Consider the following 24,137-nt stretch of genomic DNA (forward strand, 5'->3'; position numbering starts at 1 on the left):
TATACCTTAATGGATAATAGAACTCAATAAAACGACACCATGCTCATTTTTATTTATTTCTTTTCATATACAGACCCATCTGATTTCAATGTTGACATATAGAATTTGGTATAAAAAAAAACAATATATTCCACGACATAAAATAATAAAATGCTAGCGCGTAATGCGTATCGATGAGACGATGAGCAAACGAACATTAACTACTATAAATATATGAAATTTGAAAGTGAAGCATGTTCTGAAGCACAAATTAAAATCACACATCAACTGTCACTGTACAGTCGCGTCCGGCACCGAACTCACGGCACTCCGGCGGCTCGCGCCGACCGCCACACAACTGTCACGGTCTAAATGCTTCACAATATGCAAAGGGCTCGTGAGCAGATCCGGTGCGCTACTAAGGCAGGGTGTACTTGACGTAGGGCACCTCGACGTCGTTGCCGTCGTCGTCGTTGCAGCACAGCTCGAACACCAGCGCCTTCACGTGCGGCTCCAGCCGCTTCTTCGACACCTTCGTCACCACCTCCGACATTGGCAAGTTCAGCCGCTCCTGCCGCTTCACCTTCGGCATGAAGAACGAGTACAGCATGCACACGCCTTGCGACAGCATCGTGATCTCCAGCTTGTGCTCGTCCTTGAAGTAGTCTAGGAACTCTTGCAGCGTGACCTCGCCCTTCACCTCGAACCTGTCCCACAGGGTCCACTTCTTGTCGTAATAAGTGTTTGTGGGCGCCGAGATGGGCTCCGAGAAGCCGAAGAATGGGAGGGCGAGGTTCACGAAGCCGTTCTTGAAAACGTCCAACGTGTTGAAACCCTGCGCCAGTTTGTACAGCTCAAGGCAGACGAGGCCGGCGACCACAGAGGTGGTTGTGGCGATGGCCGGGATGATCTTGCCGGCGATGAGCTTAGAGCGATGCCTGTCGGCGGGCGGGATCTTGTAGTTGGCGGCGCGGAGGTTGGAGGCGGCCACAATGAAGTCCATGTGGAAGTTGGTGTCGTCGTCCTTTTCGAACTCGAGTGGCGTGATCTTAAGCGCACCGAGCTTGCTGGGCGGCGGCAGCTCAGCGATGATGTTCTTGACGCGGTCCTGGTCCATCTCGTCGTTGTTCTGCTGCAGCTGCGCGTCTGTCACTGCGATTTTAACGCCAGATTTGGGGCTGAATTCTGGTACCTGAAATGAAAAGTACATTTTGAAATAATAATAATTTATATGCTAATTATAAATTAGCATTCTTTTTTTTTAATATCTCAAAAAGCTGCTCTTCGCAATGTCATGCTAATTGTATAATTATCTACATACAAAAGAATAAAACCTCAACATACCTGAACAGTGCTAGCAAGCTTAGCAATACATTCCCTGTCCACACAGCTGGGTATTCCATAAACATGTGCCTTCAAGTTAGCAGCTGCGACAATATAGTCCAAATGAAGTTCATCATTGGGGTCAAATTCGAGCGGCGACGGGCACCGCTTGGGGCCGGACCAGAAGGGCGCTCCACTGGTGGTCTGCTGGTCTGGCGGGAAGTTGAACAGCAGCTGTTTAATCTGGTTCGCGTATTGGTTTTCCCAGTGCAGGCGTGCCCACGTGACGCAGTCCTCGAAGTTCAGTGGCCGTTCGTTGATTGCGTTCTGTAATTAAAATAATGTCAATAGTTAGTTTGGTACAATATATCGATTATTTGCAAGTATGAATATATTGACTTATTTCGCCAATGGGTTCCATTTGGTAACATAGATGATGCAGGTCTCTGTTGAGGTTATATTCTCCCTGCAATGTGATAAGTGCAAAGCCTATCGTCATAATAGCCACAAACTCTAAACCAGTCATCTCCACAGAGAAAATAAAAACCAATACTCGACTCGACCAATATGTATTGCTGGCATAATTGATAATTTTAGACCTAGCTCCGATCTCGCGAGACCGTTAATCCAGTCTCGCGAGATCTCGTGATTTACGAGATTGCATTTCCTACTTGTGACCATGTCAAGTCCAACTCACCCTAACACTGTCGATGGCATCCAGCGGCTGGCTGCCGGGCAGCTTCATGCACCGCTCGAGGAAGTGCGGGTCCTGCAGGTAGTGCGCGGCGTGCTCGGCCGCCTGCCGGAACAGCCCCTCGAACTCGTCGCGCGCCCACTGCAGCGTGTGCTCTATCGCGTTCGGGAAGTTCTTCAGCGTGCATATCGGGATGCTCTTCTCGGGCGGGTCCTGCGATGAACTGTACGACTCCGTCAGGAATGGTACCACCACCTGCAAGTGGACAATTTTGATCGTCGGTTTCATTTGTGCAATTTTTCGCAGTATACACAATGATAAGCTATGTGATACGGATCGAAGCTACCGAAAACATTGGCGACTCCATCCAACGCCCAAACAAACGTCGTCTAGGTCTAGGCTTTAACCCCATAACTCACTGGTACAAATCAATCTATATAGTCGTTTTTTTATATTTTAGAGGTTTCTGGTGATATTTCCGCCATGTCACCTTTTTATCCTTAATTACCAATGAAATGAAATATAACAATAGCGGCTTCAAATAAGGGTTCCGACAAAATAATCTGGTAGGCCCCAAAGTCTAACAAATTAATATTAAAACTATTATTCAAAGTCCCTCTCATAGACATCGTCCTGACACATTCTACTAATAAGTATTCGACAATTGTTCATTTACCCCATTATCTAACCTAACCATACGTTCATTTACCCTATTTCTTACGCACCTGTGTATTTCCCTTGGTGCCCAGCGTGCCGCTCTCCAGAAGTGGCTTCCTGTAATACACGCAGCGTCGGTCCATATATATGCGAGCGTCGACGTTGTCTAACGCGTTGGCGACTCCGTCCAAAGCCTCGAAGAACGCGTCGTCGTAAACGGCTTCTGTTTCGGGGCACACGCGGTTCTCCTGAGCGATCACGTTCATAGATGGGTTCATACGCTTGATAGCCTGTAACGAAGAGGGAGTTTATTGTGGGTGTCTATGTTAATATTAAATTTAAATAGTTTCAAAAAATTTGCATATTTTTTAACTTATACTTATGTACTTTTTTTACATAACCAATAAAAAGTATGCAAGAAACTATTCTTTTTACTAGTATCGCAATTATTTCTTTAAGCCCAATTCACTTGATAGTTAATTCTATAAGCCATATTTGTCATTTTCCACAGTAATGTAATTCATGTGAATGCGTGGTTTAAAACAAAATGGTTTAATTAAACTACATACGGATTTACTTATCAGTCATCACAGATAATGTGAGTTTGTTATGCCCCGATAAGTAAACTAAACAAATCAAAGCTTTCACTTCAGATACTAACACTGAAACTGAAACAAAAAGTTAACTCCATATCCTTTACCAATATCAACTTATTTTTTTTTAATTCGGGAACAATTGGATTTGCTTTTGTAACCAAGGACAATTTTTGTACGCTCGAGCTTTACACCGTATGAACGCGTATGCTTGGGGGACATTTGTTGCGGGGCGAGGCACATAATGCAGTGCGTATGCTTGATTGTATAACACATTCACGCCTAAAAGGGTCCACGATTATTCCCCTTCTTCTTCGCCAATTCCGAGGAAAATTCCAACCTTCCCCTATTTCCTTACCCACTCTACATCGGGGCTGTTGTGGTTGCTAAGCGGGGAGATCGCCTGTGTACGTTTTTTTTTAATGATTATTTATATCCCTATATTTCAATTAGTACCATTGAATAAAGGAAAATCTACCTTAGCAGCAGTGCTGGACTTGGGTTTCTGCACGTCGTACGGGCGGAAGAGGAATTGCCTGTTGAGGTTCGACTTCTCGATGAGGTCCATGTCGGTGACGGTGACGCTGCCGCCGTCCGCGCCGACGCCGATCATGGCGAAGTTCTTCAGCAGCTCGCAGCCGATGGCGCCCGCGCCTGTACAATAAACATAGGCTTAATATTTTATTCCGATTATAATACACTAATCGAACATCGTCAGAAAGGTCATAACAATTACAGTTTTTAGGTTAAGACAGTCAAATTAAGCTTATCCCCCGAGGCAATTCTTGTGCGCTCGAATTCCACACTGAATGCACGTCCATGCATGGGGAACATTTGTCGAAGCCCTACGCACACAGTTATGTGTATACCTCACGGTTGCTAATTCACATTGACATCTATGAGTGCTCGGGAACAGTCTCATAACTCTTTGAAATTACATACGCTACTATATTCCTCAAGCCGGTAAGTTACATTGTACTGCTACTTGGTGGCATAAATAGACACCGCGGTGGTACCTAGTAAGACAGACCCGAATGTACGATCTACCACGTACTAATCTCTATTTATGGATGACGTTTATAAACAAGACATTTAATATCAACAGTTCAAGTGCAATTTTATAACAATTAACTTTATCTGCATTTTTGCACGAGCCCAACCATGTTTTCCTTATCAACAAACGAACTTGAACAAAGAGCTGCAATCTAGCGAGTTAGACACGACTTGCGAGACTAACTAGACAATGGACGTGTATGGTTGTTTACAAATGGTTTCCTGTATTACCTTATGTTACAGTGACATATGTTGAGATCAGGGGGCCCTATTCCGTCTACGGGAGTATTTTTATTTTTATTGTAGTTTATTTGTGAAACAACAGAGTACAATTTTACTTATATAGTATAAAAAAAACAATTAGAAGTACATAAACCACAACAGTTTCCACAGATTACAATATCATGTAACAAAAGAGGTGGCGCAAAATAAGTACGCACCAACATCTAGAAAACATTATGTAAAAAAAAAACCTTAAGGCGATACCTCAAGGTCCATTTTCAGACATTTTGTTTCACCTTTAATCTGGATAACTAAACAAGTATTGGCAAGTAAAGAATTTAAATTCACCTCTAGTTAGTGATTAGTTTTCGCAGTTGAGAGAAAAACGTAAAAATAATTAATAATCATGGATATTTCGGCCTTTAAAATTTCGTCATATTAAATTTAAATTCTTTACTTGCCAATACTTGTTTAGTTACCCAGATTAAAAAAGGTGAAACAAAATGTATGAAAATGGACCTTGAGGTATCGCCTTAATGTATAATTATTTGGCACATAGATTTTTATCCTGTACTGAGATGGAGAAAGGTGAATGCAATTAGAATTTACAGTTACACTATTATACAATCGACAAGTTCTTTTAATAAATACATTCATGCCATAGTTTGTATATCCGTCTATTTGCAATTACGTGCGTTCTTATCGAAGGCTTTGATAGCCGTGTAGGTAAATAAGGGATTTATTTACTCTTACTTATATGGTTATCGAAGCTGTTATTCTAATAGGAAGACCGTAATTGCAAAAAGACGGATTCGCCGCTACAGACGGAATAGGCACCCCTGACATAAGCATTATGACATCATGGCCTGCTTCACAAAGTACAAGTTATCGTCCAGTATATAAGGCATTTATATAGACAATTAATAATTAATTATGAACTACTAACTGTGCCCGAGGCTTTGCCCGCGTGGAATTTAGTGTGTCACAAAGTTTTTCCCGCATCAATACTGACCCGCGAGATTTTTAACAACCACACGGCTCATTATAATTCAGGCAATGTATATAAAACCGTAATGTACTATTAACCTAAATCTTCCTCAAGAATTGCACTATCTTTTAAAAACGGTAGAAAAATCATTAGATTTTGAGAAAATCGATCCCATACGGACGGACAGCTCTTTTGGAGACTTTGTTTTATAATATGTATAGATCGATAGTTAATATTGACTTTTGTAAATGCTTTTCCTTTACATTGCCATTAAACCAATTAAATTATTATGACTTAACATCAAATGTATCAGGATACCGCAATGCAGTGGTGTGCATTTATAATTCATAGTAATTTGTCACGTAGCTTAGTCATACTAGTCGTATTGTATCATTAGGCAGGCGAGTTACTCGTCCAGTCGGTTATTAAAACTTTATATCAAAATACAAATTGCCCTCCTGTTATTATAGTATCTTTACGTGTCTTCATATTGGCTGTAGTCTATTTTGGACTACGTTAGAATTCAAGTCGAGTACGTAACTAAACTTGCCCGAACACTGAAAGTTTTACTGAGGAATTTGGATACACATGAGTAATTAAATTGTTTGTTACTTGACTAAAATACTAGAGTAGTCAGAATTAGGCTTGAGTATTTTTTTTATTCATGTCAGTGACACCATTGCACTTGATGGTAAGTGGAGTGGTGTCCAATAGGATGTCGACTGACGAGAGATGATTACCTCACGACAGTCGACACAATTATGCCGGCCTGTTGGAACCGGATATACAGGCTGATCCTAGAACGCGACACTTACGTGTGCCACTATGGCGGGTTTTAACACCTTGTGAACGGTCGCTATCCGGGTGAATATCAAATATATCCTACCACCAGCAAAGTGAGTTTTCTAAGCGTAATAAATATGAGTACAGCTCAATCATGAAACACACCCACATATGAATGTTAATCGTTTCTAGGCACAACATAATAAACGGCATTCCTAAAGCCTAAGTTATCAGACAGCTCACGGCAGGTAGTCGCCCGCTGACATTAGTTTAGCCTTAGTTCCGCGAATATAATAAATAAAAAACGTCAAAAGGTATGGTTGGAAACCTTTTTATTTGTAAAACCAATGCCAGTCAAGTCCAATGTTTGTCCTTGGTTTATTAACAGTTCCTTTGTATTGTGAAGTTTAGGGTACGAATTCTAAGCCGACAAAAAGTTTCCAGTATGAAAAAACAGTGTTGGTCGAGATTACATTTTGTGGCCGAAAATCACGATAGACTCGCCTACGAGTATTATCACATCATGCGACCAAAATAATTTCGATGAAGCTGTATGCTACAGGAATGTTTCCCTATGGTTTCAGAGATAATAAAAAAAATGAGAATCTCCTCCTTTTTTGAAGTCAGTTAAAAAAGCACAAGCCTTTCATTAAAAAAACAATAAATAACCTCGGTGACTCATTCAAATGAACAGTCGCTTAGATTGCACGAGCTCTTCATTCAGCTGTATACATTTTTTTTGTTTCTTAGCAAATGCTTTATGCTATTTATAAATGAATCGACAAGTCACACTGCAGTATCATTTGTACCGGCGCCTGAAGGACGTAGTGCGGTATCGCGTGAAAAGCCAAGCCATGTTAATAATTGCTTTGCATTGAATAGTTCTAGTTGTTGAAGGCTAGTTTACTTATAGACAGTTTCAATCAGTTTCTGTTAGTTCATCAAATTTGTGACGTTTACTCTGGCAATTCTTGTCTTACTTTGATTATTTTTAAAATTTTATACTACACTGACTATGTTTGTGTGGAATTATGGACTACTTTGGAGCAGTCGTGTCACTTCTTAATTAGACGAACGGCTTTCTCTTCCCGTGTAGTATAAATATTTTATAAAAATATTTGCATTAGGCTAGTCAGCAAAATGCCATCAAATAACGTTATAAATATTTACTTTTTGCGTTGAGTGCAGATTGTACTATCATTAGCAATGTTCCAGTATAAATAGTATCAAATATTTACGTATTAAATTAATTTCATGCGACAAAATGTTTCACTTGAGAACTGGCAGAAGGTTGCTAGTGGCGATATGAATTTTAAATATTATATGGTTACCACGCTTACAATAGTTCTAGAAGTTTCCATGTTATACCCGAGACAGAAATTGTGAATAAATAGATCTATAATGTTGCTAATATTATTGATACGAAAGATTGTGTAAGATATTTGGACTTTTGAGGTTCTGATGTTTGGATGTTGGTTAGAAGTAAACTTTGAATCCTCAATTCCACATATAAGCAATATTTTATCTTAGAAAAGTTTGTAGAAGGCCTTCTATAAGACAAATGTTACATGCGGGCAAAGCCGGGAGCAACTGCTAGTGATTCCATTAAATATGTTTAAAAATAACTCACCAACAATAAAGTACTTCAGCTCTCCGAGACGTTTCTGGAAGTCCTTGCCGAACACGGCGACCTGGCCGTCGTACCGAGATCCGGTGGGCTTACAGGCTTCTTCAGTGAGGATCGACCGGTCCTTGGGCAAGCATTCGATGGCGTCCAGGTACAACCACTGGACTATGGGGTGGAACTTTCCGGAGCAAGCCTTCATCACCTCCTGGGCCACCACACCGCCGATGGCTGCGTTCATTGGGTTCAGGTCTCCTGATGATACCTGTTGAGTTATAACGATCAAGCGATAAATATGAGATTTCTTGTCAACTGTCAACCCCAAAAGGAAGCCAAATTGGTGTTGTCTTAAAAAACGGACTTTTTGTATAGAATGAAACGAGCAATTTGCTCGCCTGGTGTGAAGCGTCACGTTTACCCGTAATCATTAGTAACACGAGTCAGAACCTTGAATACAAAGTGCCCCCATCATATAAAAAATAAAATTTTATAATGATTTCTTATGTTTACGCGAATGTTAGACATTGAAATTAAACTAATTTTCGGATTCTATCGCGGTATTAGTGTTTTATTTTTAAACAATGCCTAGTAAGTATTGTGGCTGTATTATCTTTCAAAACAGAACATAAATATGCTGGAATAACTGCTCGCTAGCGGGACAATTCCACCCAAATAGAACCATATAGAAGTCTACATAGCTTGTCTGTTCGTCAATTTTTTTTCGTCATTGCATAATCATCGTTTAGTTTACCAACGTGGTGTGATAAAAGTCATGGCTACAAATACAAACCTGAGCAACGCGACTGCAATATAAAAAACGCAATTATAGTGTAGTAAAGTTCATGCCTATGTGTTTAGTAATTCATTTTCCATTAGCCTATTTACGTCAACACATTTACTGTTTTATGAGGACTAATAAAGTGCCCTATTGTTCGTTAGATTTTTCAGTGACGAATGACGATATGAGCTATCCCCTCGGCTGATGAATACCTTGATTGGCCATAAATAGTAGCACCCTTCGGTATCATAAATCACAAAATATTAGATGACAATATAGTATTGCGTTTGTTACCTTGAGGCATTACATGTTAGATCTCTTTGCCCAATAGTATACGTGCTTGCTGCTCGGCGCCAGAAATATAAAGCAATATGGTTGCATTCATATAAAAGAAATACAAAAAATAGAATACTACGGTAATACTAATCTCAGTGCCTTCTATTCCAATCTATCAGACCTATGAAGGCCAACAATAACACAATATAGAATGTACCCACCTTGCAGAATGTGTCCAGCAACTCGTTGTTAATCTCTAACTCTCCTTCCTTGAACAGGGACTCGTCTTGAACCACAGTCTTTACATACTCCATGAACTTGCTGGCGTCAGCAGTACTCCACGGCTTCGGGAGTCTCCCCTCGCCCTCCTCAAACTTGTAGAGGGCTGCAAAAGCCACATGCAGCTGCTGAGGGTAGTCGAACTTGCCAAAATCGGCAATCAGGAACTCTGGGCTCTTGAATGACTCCTTAAGTGGTTTGAACTGGAGTTTCTTAGGCATCTTGACCTGGGTGACGATGCCTCCTCGCTTGTACCTGGAGTACCCGGTGGTGTCTCCAATGCTGAAGGTGTATGGGCCGAGGACCTTGATTTTACGTGGCTCGCAACCGTTCAGCTCTGACATGCCTTGTACCTGGAGATGTATTAATTACATAACTTTTATAACATATTTTTCTTATATTTAGTTGTAAACATTTCCTAATACTTATGATGAGCCTTAAAAAAATATAATTATCTGTGTGTTGGATAAACAATACATATACATAAATAAAGTATAATAAAATACATTATAAGATGCAATGAAAATTCAAATTTAAATACCATAATCTCATAAATATACTGCAGTAGCGAAACTCGTATCAAAACTAATATTTACAACAAATAGTATAATATGTACCAAAAATAAGTTATATTAATATTTGGAATTACCAGATTTTCTGCATCATTTGAACTAGATTTTGTATTTCTAAGAAAATTGAAATAACATTAGACAATAATTTTATGTACTAATAGTGTAATTATTTTGATTTTTTTTTCATATAATCAAAAATTTAAAATCACACTCTCTACTTAAAAATTTACTGATTGGCGCTAAGATATGATTGCTGTTCACATTTTGATATCTTTATCAATACAACCTGGATTAAATAGTTGACTAATTGTATATATTGTATATTATTTGTTTAAATTGTTTCTGTGTTTGTCTGAGGGTCAACATAGATGTACATTTTGGATAAAGTGAATATGTAACCAATGGATATCATTATTGACGCAATCAAGGTGCATTATGAACTCTATGTAAAAATGTTCACCCTTTTTTCATAATTCTATTGCAATACAACTTATCAATAAACATCTCATATTTAATCAATATAGATAAACATATAAGTAATATACTGCCTGATTTTCATTTATGATATGTTTATCTTCACAGCAGTTTGTTTTGTCCTGCCGAGACAGACAGATGACATTGATAAGCCAATACTTTGGAGACAATGCAAGGTTTCAGGCTAAGTGAAGCCCTGTGTAAGCATCAAATGTCTTTAGGTTCAATGGCATTTGGGCAGTGATATTAAATTCACATTTTTTTCTAAATCAGCTCTGTCACAGAAATGAGCTGCTTTTTCTATTAAATACTATGAATTTATAACTAAAATAATTTTATTGGAAGTTAGTATGGATGCTAAGGACATAATCTATTTTATTCAGTAATTATTACAAGACCATTGCCATAATTAATAAGTAGTATAAGAATAAAACAGATAACTAAAATCATTGAAACAAATTATATAAATGAGGCTCTTTTACTGTACCAACAAGTGGTAGATTATGATGTTTATTCTGATTGTATAGACTTCATCCAAAACATGGTAAGTTCTCTATTTCAGTTTGAGTTGTTTCAAGTGTTATAAAGATAAAGATGTGAGTTATAGTTGCATGAGCTCACAAAATTACTCAATAAGTAAAATATATTTTAAAAAACTAATTTTAATATATGATTATGCTTGTTAGGATTTTGCATCAGTAGTCAGGTAGCACCAACATTTTATAGCTTAATTTTGGCACTTTACCATAGTCTCTACCTGTCCTAAAAAAAAAGGATGAATATGTATGTGTTTATTATAACCCATATATCAATAACCTTCATTACCCCAACAATGACTGCATTGCCTTTAGTAATGCAAAAAGAATGGATTAATCACTCATTCTAATATTTTTCTTTGTTATTACTGATAATTAGATAAGATATAGTTGTCTTTGCCCAACACACCTCTTATCTTACCAATATGTGAAATACTAAAGTGAAGATGTGTGGGTATCTGTTAGAAGTAAACAATAGGTAATAGATTCAATATGGATTTGGATGAAAGTTAACTAAAAGAAAGACCATGTCCTAAAATAACATATTTTATCTTTAAATTGCTCTGTATGCTGGAAATATAGAGAGCAGGACTTTTCCTGTGGTTGCTTGTTTAGGTTGGAAAAACCGAACACCTGATGGGGAAATACTCCAAATGTATACAATGTTGCTATATGTACAGTCAGAAAAGTGTCTCTGAACCATTTTAAGGTTCTAAATAAGGCACTTGTGCACTGTTCATCAACAAAATTTTACTTACAACTAAAGTATATACATTATTTGCCGCCCCTTTCACATGCCTCGAAAATGCCCACACCTGCTTGATAGAATATGAAAAATAGGTGTGGAAAGTGTTTATATGTACTAGCACAAAATTGATGGACTGTACATCATAGATGTAATCCATATTGACGCTTGAAAGGCAATAATATCTAAGCGACAAACAGTCAATTTTGAGTAGTGATTTAAAGTTTCAATTTGATCATGAAAATTCATAACAATTAAACTTTTTATTTTATAAAACTATAGCCTAATGATATAAAAAATTGTCCTGAACTACAAAACCTAGATCAAATGATGCAGAAAAATATGGCGATACTAAATACATTTTCGATATATTTGTCGCTTAGATATGTATATTATTCAAAATGAAATGAATGAGATGTGAGTAGTGTTCATTTGTTTAAGTAATCCCATATTATCATTTGTAGTTGCTCAGCTAACGGCATTCCATTGCTAGTAACCTACTTTTGAAGTCTGTCTAGAGCTAAAGCTGTTAAACAAAGTTCATTCATAAACATGATTTTTTTTAAATTTTAACTTCCAATGTATACCTTACCTCACTGAAAGTAACGTAGTCCCCATCTTCGAGGCCGTGGCGCGTGTCGTCGAGGCAGGTGACCACCGCCTCGTACTCGTGCGTGATGTTCGCGATCATGGCCGACACGGGGTTCTCGCCGGTCACGTCCACCACCGTGAACTCCGGCCCAAAGTCGCAGAAAACTCGCGAGAACAGCCCCCGGGTGTCCGCGATCACTAGAGCGATGTTGTTCGCGTGCGTGATCGCAGCTACTCGCTCCTGCTCCGCCCATGACGCACCAGTTAGCACTACTACCCTAAACTTACGCAAAAACTCCTCATTCAAGGGACCGGTATACGCAGTTGTGGGCACATAGTGGTTCAACTCGGATAGCTGCTCGCAGGAAGCAAGCGCTCTGTTCTGACCGATCGCACTCTCCGACAGGTAGAACTGCGAAGACAAATCCGCCACTGTGCAAGTGCGCTCATCGTGCAAAGTGACAGACTTCACACCACCCAATATCACGTTTTTCGCTATTTCCACTCCGAGACCGCCGAGTCCAGAAATAAGAACGTCCGAGCTCGCCATGCGGCGCATAGCATCGTGCCCCAGCACGTACAGCTGCCGCGAGTACAGGCTCTCGTCGATTTCATCTTCCACGCGCGCTCCATTGTTCGCCATTGCCGAGTTGTTCGAACGAGACTCTCCTGTGTTCAGTTTCCGCTTTTTCGCCGGGGGGTCAACGGAATTATCGGCGACTTCAGCACTAGACATCGGGCACGAACGCGCACAATTTTGCCAGAATTTTGCTTTGCGTTGACAATGTGAGAAGAAATAATCTTCAAATAATGTAAAACGACATTCGTGCTTCGTCAGGGGCCGCTTACTCACTGCTTTGAAGTTAGCTACAAACGACGTGGAAATGATATGCGGAAATGCTCTTTTGTTTATTTATTTTTATAAAATGTTTTGGATTATTGTGCTAATATTTCCTGTTTTTACGCATTGAATCTCTCTTGGAATTAAAATTAATTTGAAATTTATGAAAGTAGTACAAAAGTAGTAAAAAAAATATGTATTATTTTTTGTATTGCAACACCAAGGAAAATAATTCATTTAGGCGTTCTACGGACATATAAAATAATTAAAATTCAAAATCAATTACGTTTTGCTTGTTGTCGTGATTGCGTCAAAGTTTTTGTTTCATACGAAAATCCGAAATTTTAAACCCAATGAAAACGATGAAGAGATTGTTACTTAGTTCGTGTAAAAAAGTAATAAAATATATTGATTTTCAAAGAATTGCAATTTTATTTCTTCTATATTTTTTCATATTAAAGTTTATATAATATAATAATCAAAAAAAGAATATTATCCTTCACTTTTATACAGTAAATGTGTTGTCCCGGCATATACGTATGCGAGAAGCCTATGTCATCAGATACGTCATACGATTTTATAATAATACTTGCTATTTCTCTACCGAAACAATAGTTTTCATAAAACAATAACAAAAAATATTAAATATATTTCACTCCAAGCTTTCATATTTTTATGTGAAAGTTATATTCAAATATATTCAATACGCACTTCCGATTTTTTTTTAATACCGAATATTATTTTATAGTTACTGCCAATACTTAAATCAGCTGTCAAACGTCAATACATGTCGTGCAGCTAACTTCAGTGCAAACAATCCATTTTGTTTCCAATTTGGTGAACATTTCAAGTTCACGACGTCGCGCACATTCTGACTTGACGTGCGAATAAATTGTTGTCGTGCGATATCGGCAGTGAAAGGAGTACGAACATTATGATTATTGTGTGAAACATCGATAATTACAAAGGATTTCGGAATCCTTAAACGTTATTTTGTTTTATTTCGTGTTACTCCGCTAAGATGGTGCAAGAATACGTATCCCCCGTTAGGGTACACAAGTACCCCTTCGAAATGGTGATGGCTGTGAGTACTGCGATTTGTAATATTTGTTGCTTTCATTGAGATATTTTCGTATAATTTATAGAATATTGGTATGGATTATAAAGTGGTTTGGCTGATACGAAGTCGGCTGAGGTATGTGCCACCTAGCTAATTGGTTCTGTACCGAATTGTGAATAAATAAGTACCCGTATAGGATGTAATATCGTGCTTTGCATTGTGTTTAGCGTGTTTGTTACATATATATAGGAGGGTTAATAACTTTTAATTCGAAATAATATTTTACGGAAAATTGAACAACGATATAATATAATATTGTAGAATAATATTGTCACATAATAACTTTATTATAAGCCCATTTTATACCAGAAGGTAAAATAGCACTATTATGTTAAATTTATGAGATAGAAAATATTTCACGAAAATTTACAATGTGTATCAAAAATATACTTATATCAGTGCAAAGTATTTTCAACCTAATATTATGACATGGGTAAAAAATTTATTAAACTATATTATATTATTTAACATAAAATCCAGTAAATAACTATATACATAATGTTTACTTTAAAAACTATGAATATGTTACTTAGGTGTGTACAATATAAATAAAAACATCAATATCATATAATTTATAGACACAAAATGATAACCTGTAACCATATTTCATTTTTCAAAGATAATAACCTTATAATAACTTCTTGTTGAACAAGAAACAACTCTAGTTGAAGTAACATTGTTACACAAATAATATTTATTAGTACTGCATAATAATTCTTGCTCAATGTTATTGTAACAATCTTGCATAATTTCCATTTGTGGTTTAAATCTAACCCAACCGTCCTTACCTGTTTATGGTCAGTAAAATGAGAGTCTATAGAAGTTAAGGGGGCAAAAAGGAATAAAATTTATATTCAGTTTAATAGCAGATAAAACAATGTAAAAATAAATCAAATATCTTTTGTTCTTTAAATTGAATAATAGAAAATTAATTAGGGATAAACATATTCCGTATTTAAAAATAAAAATGTCACCAAAATATAAATATTCTGCCAACATTGGGTGTCCTCATTCAGACCCTAATTGCAATACAGCCTACTTGATATTTTCACCCATTATGTAGGTTACAGTCAAAATGCAATATCTGGGACTATTTGAGTGTGTAAATTTTGCTCCTTTTCAACTAAATGTACCCATTACCTAAATGATCACTATTTTAAAGCAAAGTGCATACTCCAGTAACTTGAAAATAAAGCTTAAGAAAACAAGCAGTGGAATCATATGAGCAAGTTGGCAAACCTCTTCAAAGACAGGGCTTTGTGATAGCAAATTTAAGCCATGTTAATGCACAAATTATAAAAAAAAAATTCAGTGTTCAATCAACCGAAACAAAAACAATTTATGCATGTGTAATCAGCATAACATTGATTAATTATATTCTAAATTACTGTACTGATTATTATCAAAGCATTTAAAATGTAAGGAATTTTCCACACTATACATCTGCAAGCTTTCTAAAATAACATTTTCACTTTTGATTAAAACAAGTGACCAGAAGATGGATGCAGGAAAATAAAAATAGTCTATTAGAATTCTTGATAGCTTTTCATATTCAATTATTTGATAATATGATTGATATCTTAAAGAAAATAAGATGATTCTGTCCACATTTGCATTACTCATAAATTCTGCTACCTTAACTAGGTAGTAGTATCAAAATCAGCCCAGTTGAATCACAGATAACCTAGGTTATAGTTATGTTTTGATCATGCAAGCAGATTGTTTAATATTATTTGTATGTAATTAAAACTTGATGTGATTCGGTAAATGTTTTTAAAATCAAAAAACTGTGAGAAAATATGTAAAAGGTCATATTGTATGATTGAGGATTGTGAAAGAAACATTCTATATCCAATAACATTACATAATGCTATAAAAACAACCAATATATATACAACCAATATCTCATTGCTAGTAAGTGCCAAGCTAGTAAAAGGGTCCTAAATACATTTTGGCCACATAAATGGTCACTTTAAAAAGATCTGATAATTATCATGTTTAATTATAATTGTTATACTAAAATTCCATTTGAAATCTAATTTTCATTGTAGGTCCGTTTTTAAAAGAAAAATATGAAATAGGCTGTTAATAAACCCACACTTCCACTAGCGCGCCATCGCGTTACTAAAGTTATTGGGTTAATTATCCGCAGCTATGCTACAGGACCGGTCCGAGCGCTAAATAGTACTTATGTAAACCCATCTACTCGTTAAGCATTAGGTAACAGATTATTTCAGTAGATAATATACTTATTTTCTATAATAAATAATCTTTGAAATGAGGGAAATGGTAACTGAGAAATGAGAGGAAAGTAATCTATGTTATGACTTATGACGTCACAGCTTTAACGTGAAGGCGTGCGAGAGAGATAGGGATATATACTACGAGTCCACACTGCTTCGGGTTAATACGCAAAGAAATAATTGTCATGACATTTATCATTTTAATATTTATTTTCACATTTACACATGATATCCTATTGCGTTTAAATAATAAACCTGTAAAATGCTATAGTACGCAAATAATTTGTTTCTAACAATTTTTCCTGTACCTACGGCACAAGCAGTTTCCGCACTGGAAATGCGGGTATGAAAATTTAGTTAAATATAATACCGTACTAAATTGTCTTTTGTTGTCTACAAAAATATCTAAGAGATTTTAGAAAATACATATTTGGTTTTCTTAATTATAGACAATTTTACGACGTATTTTAGTATTTTTGTTGCCTTAGAAAAAATTTAATAAGTGTATGCTATGTTTTGACTGTCCCCCCTGCAAGTCCTATAAGCCAGTAACAACAGCAGGACGTATTTTATTACACTGCGTGGTGAAATTCGACGAGCCTGGGGACGCTAATCTCTTTCTTTATACGTTCAAAAACAAATCACCCACTGATCAGTTGTGTGCTCAAGTTATTTGCCGGATATAATATATTTTGTTGGCAGTGTGTGCACAGCTTATTGTCGATATCGATATACGTGCGTGCACACGGACACGTGACTGGTGCACGCTCTAGCGTTATCGCTCCGACCGTGGATTGTTTTTGTAAGAGATTTATGTTATCTATTTTATTGCTTGTTCAGATTTCGATTAGGTTTTCTGTTTGTGAACTAAGGTGTTGGGTTGTAATATCATTACTGGTCAATTCTTTTTTCTTAGTTAGCTGAAGTCCAAATGTAATACTAATTAACAAGACATTTTGGATCATAAGATAGGGGGTGCACGGAGGGACAACAGTTATAATATCGGCCTTAAAGAAATACGCGGAGGGGCAATACTAAAAATACCGGTCTTAAAGAAACACAGAATAGAAATCCATTTGGGCCTCCGGTCATTGTGATTCAAAGTTCCTTGTAACAATGTTTATGCGCAAGCGCACATACAGCTAGCTTGTTTCATAAAGCGGCGTTACTCATTGAAGGTTGCTATACCACGTGATCAATAGTGAACGCATCAGAACGTGGCGGGTTACGGACCCGGCAACCGTGTAATACGAGAGTCTGCGTAACAATTCGTCACGTACCACTGGCCGCAAGAAACCAGGCGACGTAAATACACGTCATACCAATAATAAATACCATACCCGTTGAACGGTGTTGTCAATAATGCAATGTACTACCCTCGCCGCAGCGACATAAAACCAGTAACTGATGTCTTGGGTTCGATCTCCGAGTCACGTAATCTGATAGGTTTATTTATTCATGTGACGCTGGTGTTCGGAACAGTGCCCAGGATATGGCTAAAACTTCGCCCTCATAACCAATATAGGACATAACATACCAACTTGTGAGTGTAACCACCTCTGTCTACCCCTGAAAAGGGAGAAAGCGTGATGATATTTATGTAGTATTGTTCACAAAACAGGCGCGAATAAAATGACATTCGAAAGCACCAGAATATCTTTCTTTTTTCATCACCGCATCATTAAGTCCATCATAACGGTATAAAATCCAGCTTAGCGAAATGTCCGTGTTTTAACAAATTCGTGGTCTCCCCGAACATGACTGCGATGTAATCGCGGGAAACATTTGCATAAATAAATCAGAGATCGCTAGAAAGTTTTGCAACAGTTGTTCAGTAGTGAGTCGCCTTATTTATTAATATCTAACTAAATGAAGACTGCTTTTTAATTAAATTTTTTATTTACATTGTAACACGTTAGAATGGGGTCGTCATGTCTGCTAAAGATGAAAACCACGAAATTAAAACCAAGATTTAAAAAAATGCTAAACATGATTGCGATGCGGCACGAAGATTTGCCAACGACGCGACATGATGCAGGGGTAACTTATTGATATGGGTGTCACATTGGACTCGTCTGGAGTCTTCCACCTGCCCTTATTCATCAATGGTGGGCTCGACGCAAATTTATCAAGCAGATTTCAGAAGTTTTGCTGCACTGCGTAATAATTTATTAAGTTTTACATAAAATATTACGTGCTACGTGAAAAAGAAAACATTTAGTAGGTTGATTTGACGCGAGATTTTCTAAACAACACCTTTTACATTCTACGTAATTGCTTACTTATTAAAACGAGGAATGAAAACAAAAGGCATTTTATTACAAATGAAACTGGATGTGAGGAAGGCATAATCTGGAATTAAACAGTATTCTGTTAATTCGCCCCAAAATTAGACGCGTGACCGCAAACGTTTCGAGCCCCTCTGCAGGGCGGTAAGCACTCTGTTCCGGTTGTTTAGGAAGTCGTTAAATCGTGGGAACGTTATCGGATGGTGTAAAAAAGTTTGGAACGAAGTGGATAATTTATATTTTTAGGTTCGTTTCTTTTAAGAAAAATTGGTCGGAGTTTAGCTGTCCTAGATTTGAGTTTTGTTCATGATGATGCGTGTCACTGTTGATGCTGATTTACAGGGCTTAGAGTGGAAGATATGAGAACAAAATGTCTCGTATGTAAAGTAGTAGATGCGCTCGTTAGAATCAATTGCTGGGATGCATATGTACGCCCTCAGTATCATGGAATTCATGTGTCAAATACTGTCAAATCCGTGCACCTGTTTAGCCATGCAAATCGGAAACGTAGTTCAAACAAATAAGCTTAACAACGTATAAATACGTCTTATAGAAGAGTGGTGATAAATAGCATGGTTGAAGTTTGCGATAAACCTACATATATATTTTTTTAAGAGGACAAATCCTGTCTTCCTTCGACATTACGTAACTCTAACCGTTTATGCAGAGTGTGCAACGGAAGCTCTCTAAAGGAATACATTTTCCCCGAATTTGTAACTTTTATCATTATTGTTCTGCTCCAATTGGTTCTAGCGTGATGTTATATAACCTATAGCTTCTTTAATAAATGAACTATCCAACTCTTAACGTGTTTTTTTAATTCTAACCAGTTCCTAAGATAAGAGTATTCAAACAAAAACAAACTGTAGTTTTATATCATAATATAGAGTATAGATAAATATATGCCGATAAAACAAAGCATTATCACAGCGTATGCCTAAAATAGTTGGTCTCAAACCGGCTTTTATCATCTTCATTGAACAAAACTACAGATTGCATGCCCACGGGCTTTATTAACATGTTTTATGTGGTGTGGGATCCAAAATATTTTACGATCGGTTGTTAAACGTAATAATGTATGTAACACGGAAATTGTGCGCCGATATTGAGAGATGAAAGCTGTAAAAGGCATCATAAATGAGTGTTTACTACAGCGTTTCAAACTATGATCGTGCTAGTAACGTGTCAAGCAAAAACAAATCTTTCTATTGAAAATATAAGACTGTCCACTACACTTTTCTATCATCGCCTAACATGTCATTACAAAGAACATTGTAGTCAGTGTAACTACTGGACATAATGAAACTTAACATCTCATTTCTTAGGATGGCGAGCGCAGTGGATTACCAAACAATACTTTGTAATATAAGGTGTTAGATGGTGTTTCCACTGTTCATGGGCAGTCGTGTCGCTTACCATCAGGCGAATGGCAAGCTCGTCTCGTCAATCAAAACAATAAAAAAAATGTCTGACACGTTCCTAGCACGGTCGTGATATGAAACGGTTTAGTAGATACACTCCTTTATAATTAACTCCAATGGGTGTAACGTACGTCAAAAGTTCGCAATAGATATGTTCGGATCGATCGCGAAAATGGACCTATGAGAACAAAGTTTGACATGCTTACAGATGAGTTGTTTTGATTGGTTAATTCTCGGGATCAACCCGAAGATAGCGACTGGGATGGTTTATTGGTTTCCGACGTAAGATAATAATAAGTTTTAGTATAACGTAGTGTTTGTCTAGATTCTAGCTTCGTTCTGAAACAAATGTTATCTCGTTTACAATTTCGTTGATGCATATTTTTTTCACGTCGTCTAGTAAAACAAGCATTTTCTGTTTTAATTTGAAGGATATCGTAGCCATTTTTTATTGAACACTGGCTGAAAATATGATCAAGATAACGAGAACGTTAAGGTAAAACTGTAAAGTTCTGAACTGTGTTTCTAACATTAATGCGCATCAGCTGATCAGACGAGAAACATATTCGCAGCTTTATGTGGTATAAATAAATTTTGTACGAAATATTTTAATGTAAACAGAATTTGATGCAAATATCACTTATCCCTGGAAATGAAAACTAAATCCAGTTTTATAACCCGGATTACCAGGCAGTAACAAGCCGAGAATCCCCGAAAACTGCCGAAGTTATCCCGGCATTAGACGTTTCGGTTTAGGTAATCTTGAGAGTTGTTACTCATTTAGAAATCGGCGCCAACATCGGCGTAAAGTCTGTGTGTGGACTTTGATTGGGTTTTTCTGGATAAATGTTACTGTATTAGATTACTAGACTGATTTTGAGTGTTTATTAATCTATGAATTCTGATACTATTGTATAATATTTCAGATGATAGAGTTTGTGTAGATAGCTGAATGTTTAGATTACGGATTAACAAACATCTATTTATATCAGAGAATTGTACAGCGAATATTTTTTTGAACAAAAATTTACGCTTAATACTTTTTCATTAATTTAACTTTATTTCTCTTTTTTTTCTATTGTAGTAATTGTAACTAAAATGTTACTTCTAAGTTTGATATTCTGTTGCTCATTCATGTATAAACCACGTTCATGTAAATCGCTAAAACAAGTAAGTTTGATGTCACGCCTCGCTGTCACGCGGTGTGCTAATGTATGGAAGATATAATCAGCAGTTATGTAGACAAGATAATAATTAATAAGCTTAACAACGTCACTTAACTTATGTTAATGTGTTATGTGCAATGCTTATAGAAGATAATAGACTAAAAACTGCTTTTGTTTTTATGTATGGTCCGTTTATTAATAATAGCGCCTTTCTGAATTTTTATGGACTATTTTATAAATCTAAAACTCGGTCTTTCTGCGCTTATCTTCCAGACATTCAAAACATTTTCAAATACTTATGTATTTATAGTATTAACAATGTATCTTGAATACCGCTTAACTCGCGACGGCGATGAATTTGGAAAATATTTTTTCAGTGATCACAGATAGTTATTATGTCACTAATTTCACGTGATGATTCAGAGAAGTTTGGACCCTAAACATATAACTGCAAAGCCACCAAGCGATACTAGCTCTTGACTATTAGCTTGGCAGCGTAACCTAACCTATCATAGCACAGGATCAATACGTGAACGCGTTGACCGAACATTGTTTACGACGCATCATCACGTTCCGCGCCACGAGAGATAGCTCTCGTGCAATAACGGATGTGATTTATTTGCGTGATTCATCTTATATGTGTAGGATCCGTGGGTTAGATAATTCAGTGGCAATGTGCGTCTCGAAATCCATGCATTTAAATTTTGACAGTTGTTTATGTTGGTTGCAAAATTAATGTAACGGTAGGAAAAGGTCGTGGTGGAATTTATATTGTTAAAGTCGATGGTTTTTTTTTGGGAATCGGACCTCGCAGTCAACACTGGGGAAACCTGAGATTGGAATACTGGAATCCCCCGACTTAGCGACTGGAGGGAACTTGGGATCAGATAGCTGGGAAGAAAGTATGAGGGATGGATGGGGAAACCATAAACCTCTTAGGATGGGAAGAGGGGGGTAGACCAGAAAATGTGCGCGAGCCCTCATAGGCCTCAATATGAATTGGCAATCATGAGGTATACACTTAACTGTGTGTTTAGGGCCGCGATAAATGTCCCCCCGTGTATGGGTGTGCATTCGGTATAGAGATTAAGCGCACAAGAATTGCGTCAGGGGGAAAAGTCCATGGGTTGAGTTGCTACTTTCGGGTGGATTGGTTCTCGTTCACCTTCTAAGACTATAAAATATATAAAATGTGTGTAATTTGACCTGGCCGGTGGAAAATTAGTCACTCCGTCTGTTTTCTGCAGCGCCTGTCATCGCGTGACGCTACGTCGCGTGGCACGTTAATCTATTTTATTTTTATTATAGTATGGGATATAACTGTTTTAAGGAAGTCTAATTCACAAAATATTTCGTTCCACAAATGAACATCGTCGGCATGGTCCCAGCATGACAAGGGTATGTCTTCTCGTAAGGGAGCATTGGATCAGCTTGCTGATATTTAATAGCATTTGCCGGTAAAGTAAGTGACCTGATGTTAAGGCTTCTCCACTGCCTATCAACACTCAGTCCAGAAAAATCGTGTATACCCTGCCTGTCTTGAAAGAAACGATAGGAATAAAGATAAGTAAGGGAACTATATATTTGGAGCCTTCGAAAATCTCACTCGTCTGAAACCCAAATATAAAATTATGTTAATAGGTTTTGTTTGAAAAATCGATTCTGTCGGATCAAGCCGGGCCATTATGTTTGAAGACAATAACATAAACAGTTTTCATTATGAAAGAAATAAATTTAATAGCATTAGGGTAACACATCTATCTTGAAAATTAAGTCCTTGCATTGACTTTTCTTTGTTAGTTATACCGAGACATTGCTTTCTGTTAGTTTGGGTCAAAATACCCATTCTGAATATTGAAATCCTGCGATCTCGCACGAATTTCGTCAGGGGCCAATAGCCTTGGTCTACGTAAAATTACAATAATTGGAACAATGATCCTATATTTTTAGTATTGTTCGAGTTGACGTTATTAAACTCAGGGGTCAGGGATGTTTATTAAGGTATAAAGGTCTTGAGTGTTTGTGCGTTTTGTATAATATTAAATGCGATAGGTCCTTCGCCTGATAATAGCGAGTCAGATAAATTATTATAAATTGTACCAACGCGATTAAATATAATCGAAACTAAAAACCGAACGAACTTGAAAATAGTTATTGTAAAGTTTTTTGTACAATATTATCTCATTATATTCTATATCAAAGGTTTGAGACCGATTGCCCCTGTGTCATGATACCCAATGAAAATAAAGATATGTTAGTAAATGTTTGTTTCGTATCAGTTTAAATAAAGACTTTAAAAAAATGTGGTCAAGGCACACTTTCTACTAATTGGGTGTAATTGAGAGGCAGTGCCAAGTTTCACCCTGTCGCTCTGTGACCGATCGGCTTCGGTCGCCGCCACAAACGCATTTAACGGACGATTTGTAAATCTATTGTTATAATCGTTAGGTTGTTTGTTCTCTGTCGCCTGTCGCCCCTTTGGTCGAGTTTCAGAATCTTGACCCGCGGCCCGGGAAGGTCGTCGACATCGCGATTAGACAGCGTCCGGCCGAATGTTTCGGCGCGTCAGATCTGAGTGTCAATGTATAATGTCATAATGGGGGAAAATGGTTTAAAACTCGACTTAATGACACGTATATGTTACTAATATATTAAATTTGATGGTCGAATTAAAACCACTGGAAGATCACTAGTATCTGCTTAAACATATTTTAGAGCTGTTTTCAATAAACGATCGCAATCTCAATCTTTAATCTGATTCCAACAATGAACCTATCGTCATTTGTTAGCATGTCAAAAAATGCTTTGTTCTGATTGGTCCAATTTTGAGATAGATCGAAATAAGAATTGGGATTGTTTATTGAAAATGGCGGATAGTAGAATTAGATTAA

At 37.2% G+C, this 24,137-nt stretch overlaps 2 protein-coding genes across 5 annotated transcripts in view; one reads left to right on the forward strand and one right to left on the reverse strand.

Annotated features, from left to right (window-relative positions):
- Nucleotides 1-40: 40 nt before the first annotated feature.
- LOC115447049 (ubiquitin-like modifier-activating enzyme 1) lies at nt 41-13,035 on the reverse strand. The gene is made up of 8 exons (XM_030173964.2): nt 12,169-13,035; nt 9,192-9,602; nt 7,923-8,181; nt 3,725-3,900; nt 2,722-2,943; nt 2,000-2,251; nt 1,324-1,629; nt 41-1,171 (listed from the first exon to the last, which is right to left on the reverse strand). The coding sequence occupies exons 1-8, from the start codon at nt 12,901-12,903 to the stop codon at nt 398-400; spliced, it is 3,135 nt and encodes a 1,044-aa protein (XP_030029824.2). The 5' UTR covers nt 12,904-13,035; the 3' UTR covers nt 41-397.
- A 775-nt stretch (nt 13,036-13,810) lies between these two features.
- Nucleotides 13,811-24,137, forward strand: part of LOC115447047 (protein real-time) — a 73,694-nt gene continuing 63,367 nt past the window's right edge. For 3 of the 4 annotated variants that reach the window (XM_037438650.1, XM_030173962.2, XM_037438651.1), the window contains exon 1: nt 13,812-14,092. In XM_037438650.1, the coding sequence (XP_037294547.1) occupies nt 14,030-14,092 (63 nt within the window). In that variant the 5' untranslated portion in view covers nt 13,812-14,029. Of the gene's footprint in view, nt 14,093-24,137 lie in introns of all 4 variants that reach the window. The other variant, XM_030173963.2, reaches the window with a different exon arrangement.

Source organism: Manduca sexta, chromosome 14 (genome assembly GCF_014839805.1).
Source record: "Manduca sexta isolate Smith_Timp_Sample1 chromosome 14, JHU_Msex_v1.0, whole genome shotgun sequence".
Lineage (NCBI taxonomy): Eukaryota > Metazoa > Arthropoda > Insecta > Lepidoptera > Sphingidae > Manduca > Manduca sexta.

Excerpts from the sequence above, each read along its gene's own strand:
- LOC115447049 (XM_030173964.2), bottom strand. The coding sequence starts at position 12,903 with ATGTCTAGTGCTGAAGTCGCCGATAATTCCGTTGACCCCCCGGCGAAA. Across the intron at positions 9,603-12,168 it reads ACTACGTTACTTTCAGTGAG|GTACAAGGCATGTCAGAGCT; the intron begins GTAAGGTATACA and ends ATACATCTCCAG. Across the intron at positions 1,630-1,999 it reads ATGCCATCGACAGTGTTAGG|AACGCAATCAACGAACGGCC; the intron begins GTGAGTTGGACT and ends TTTTAATTACAG.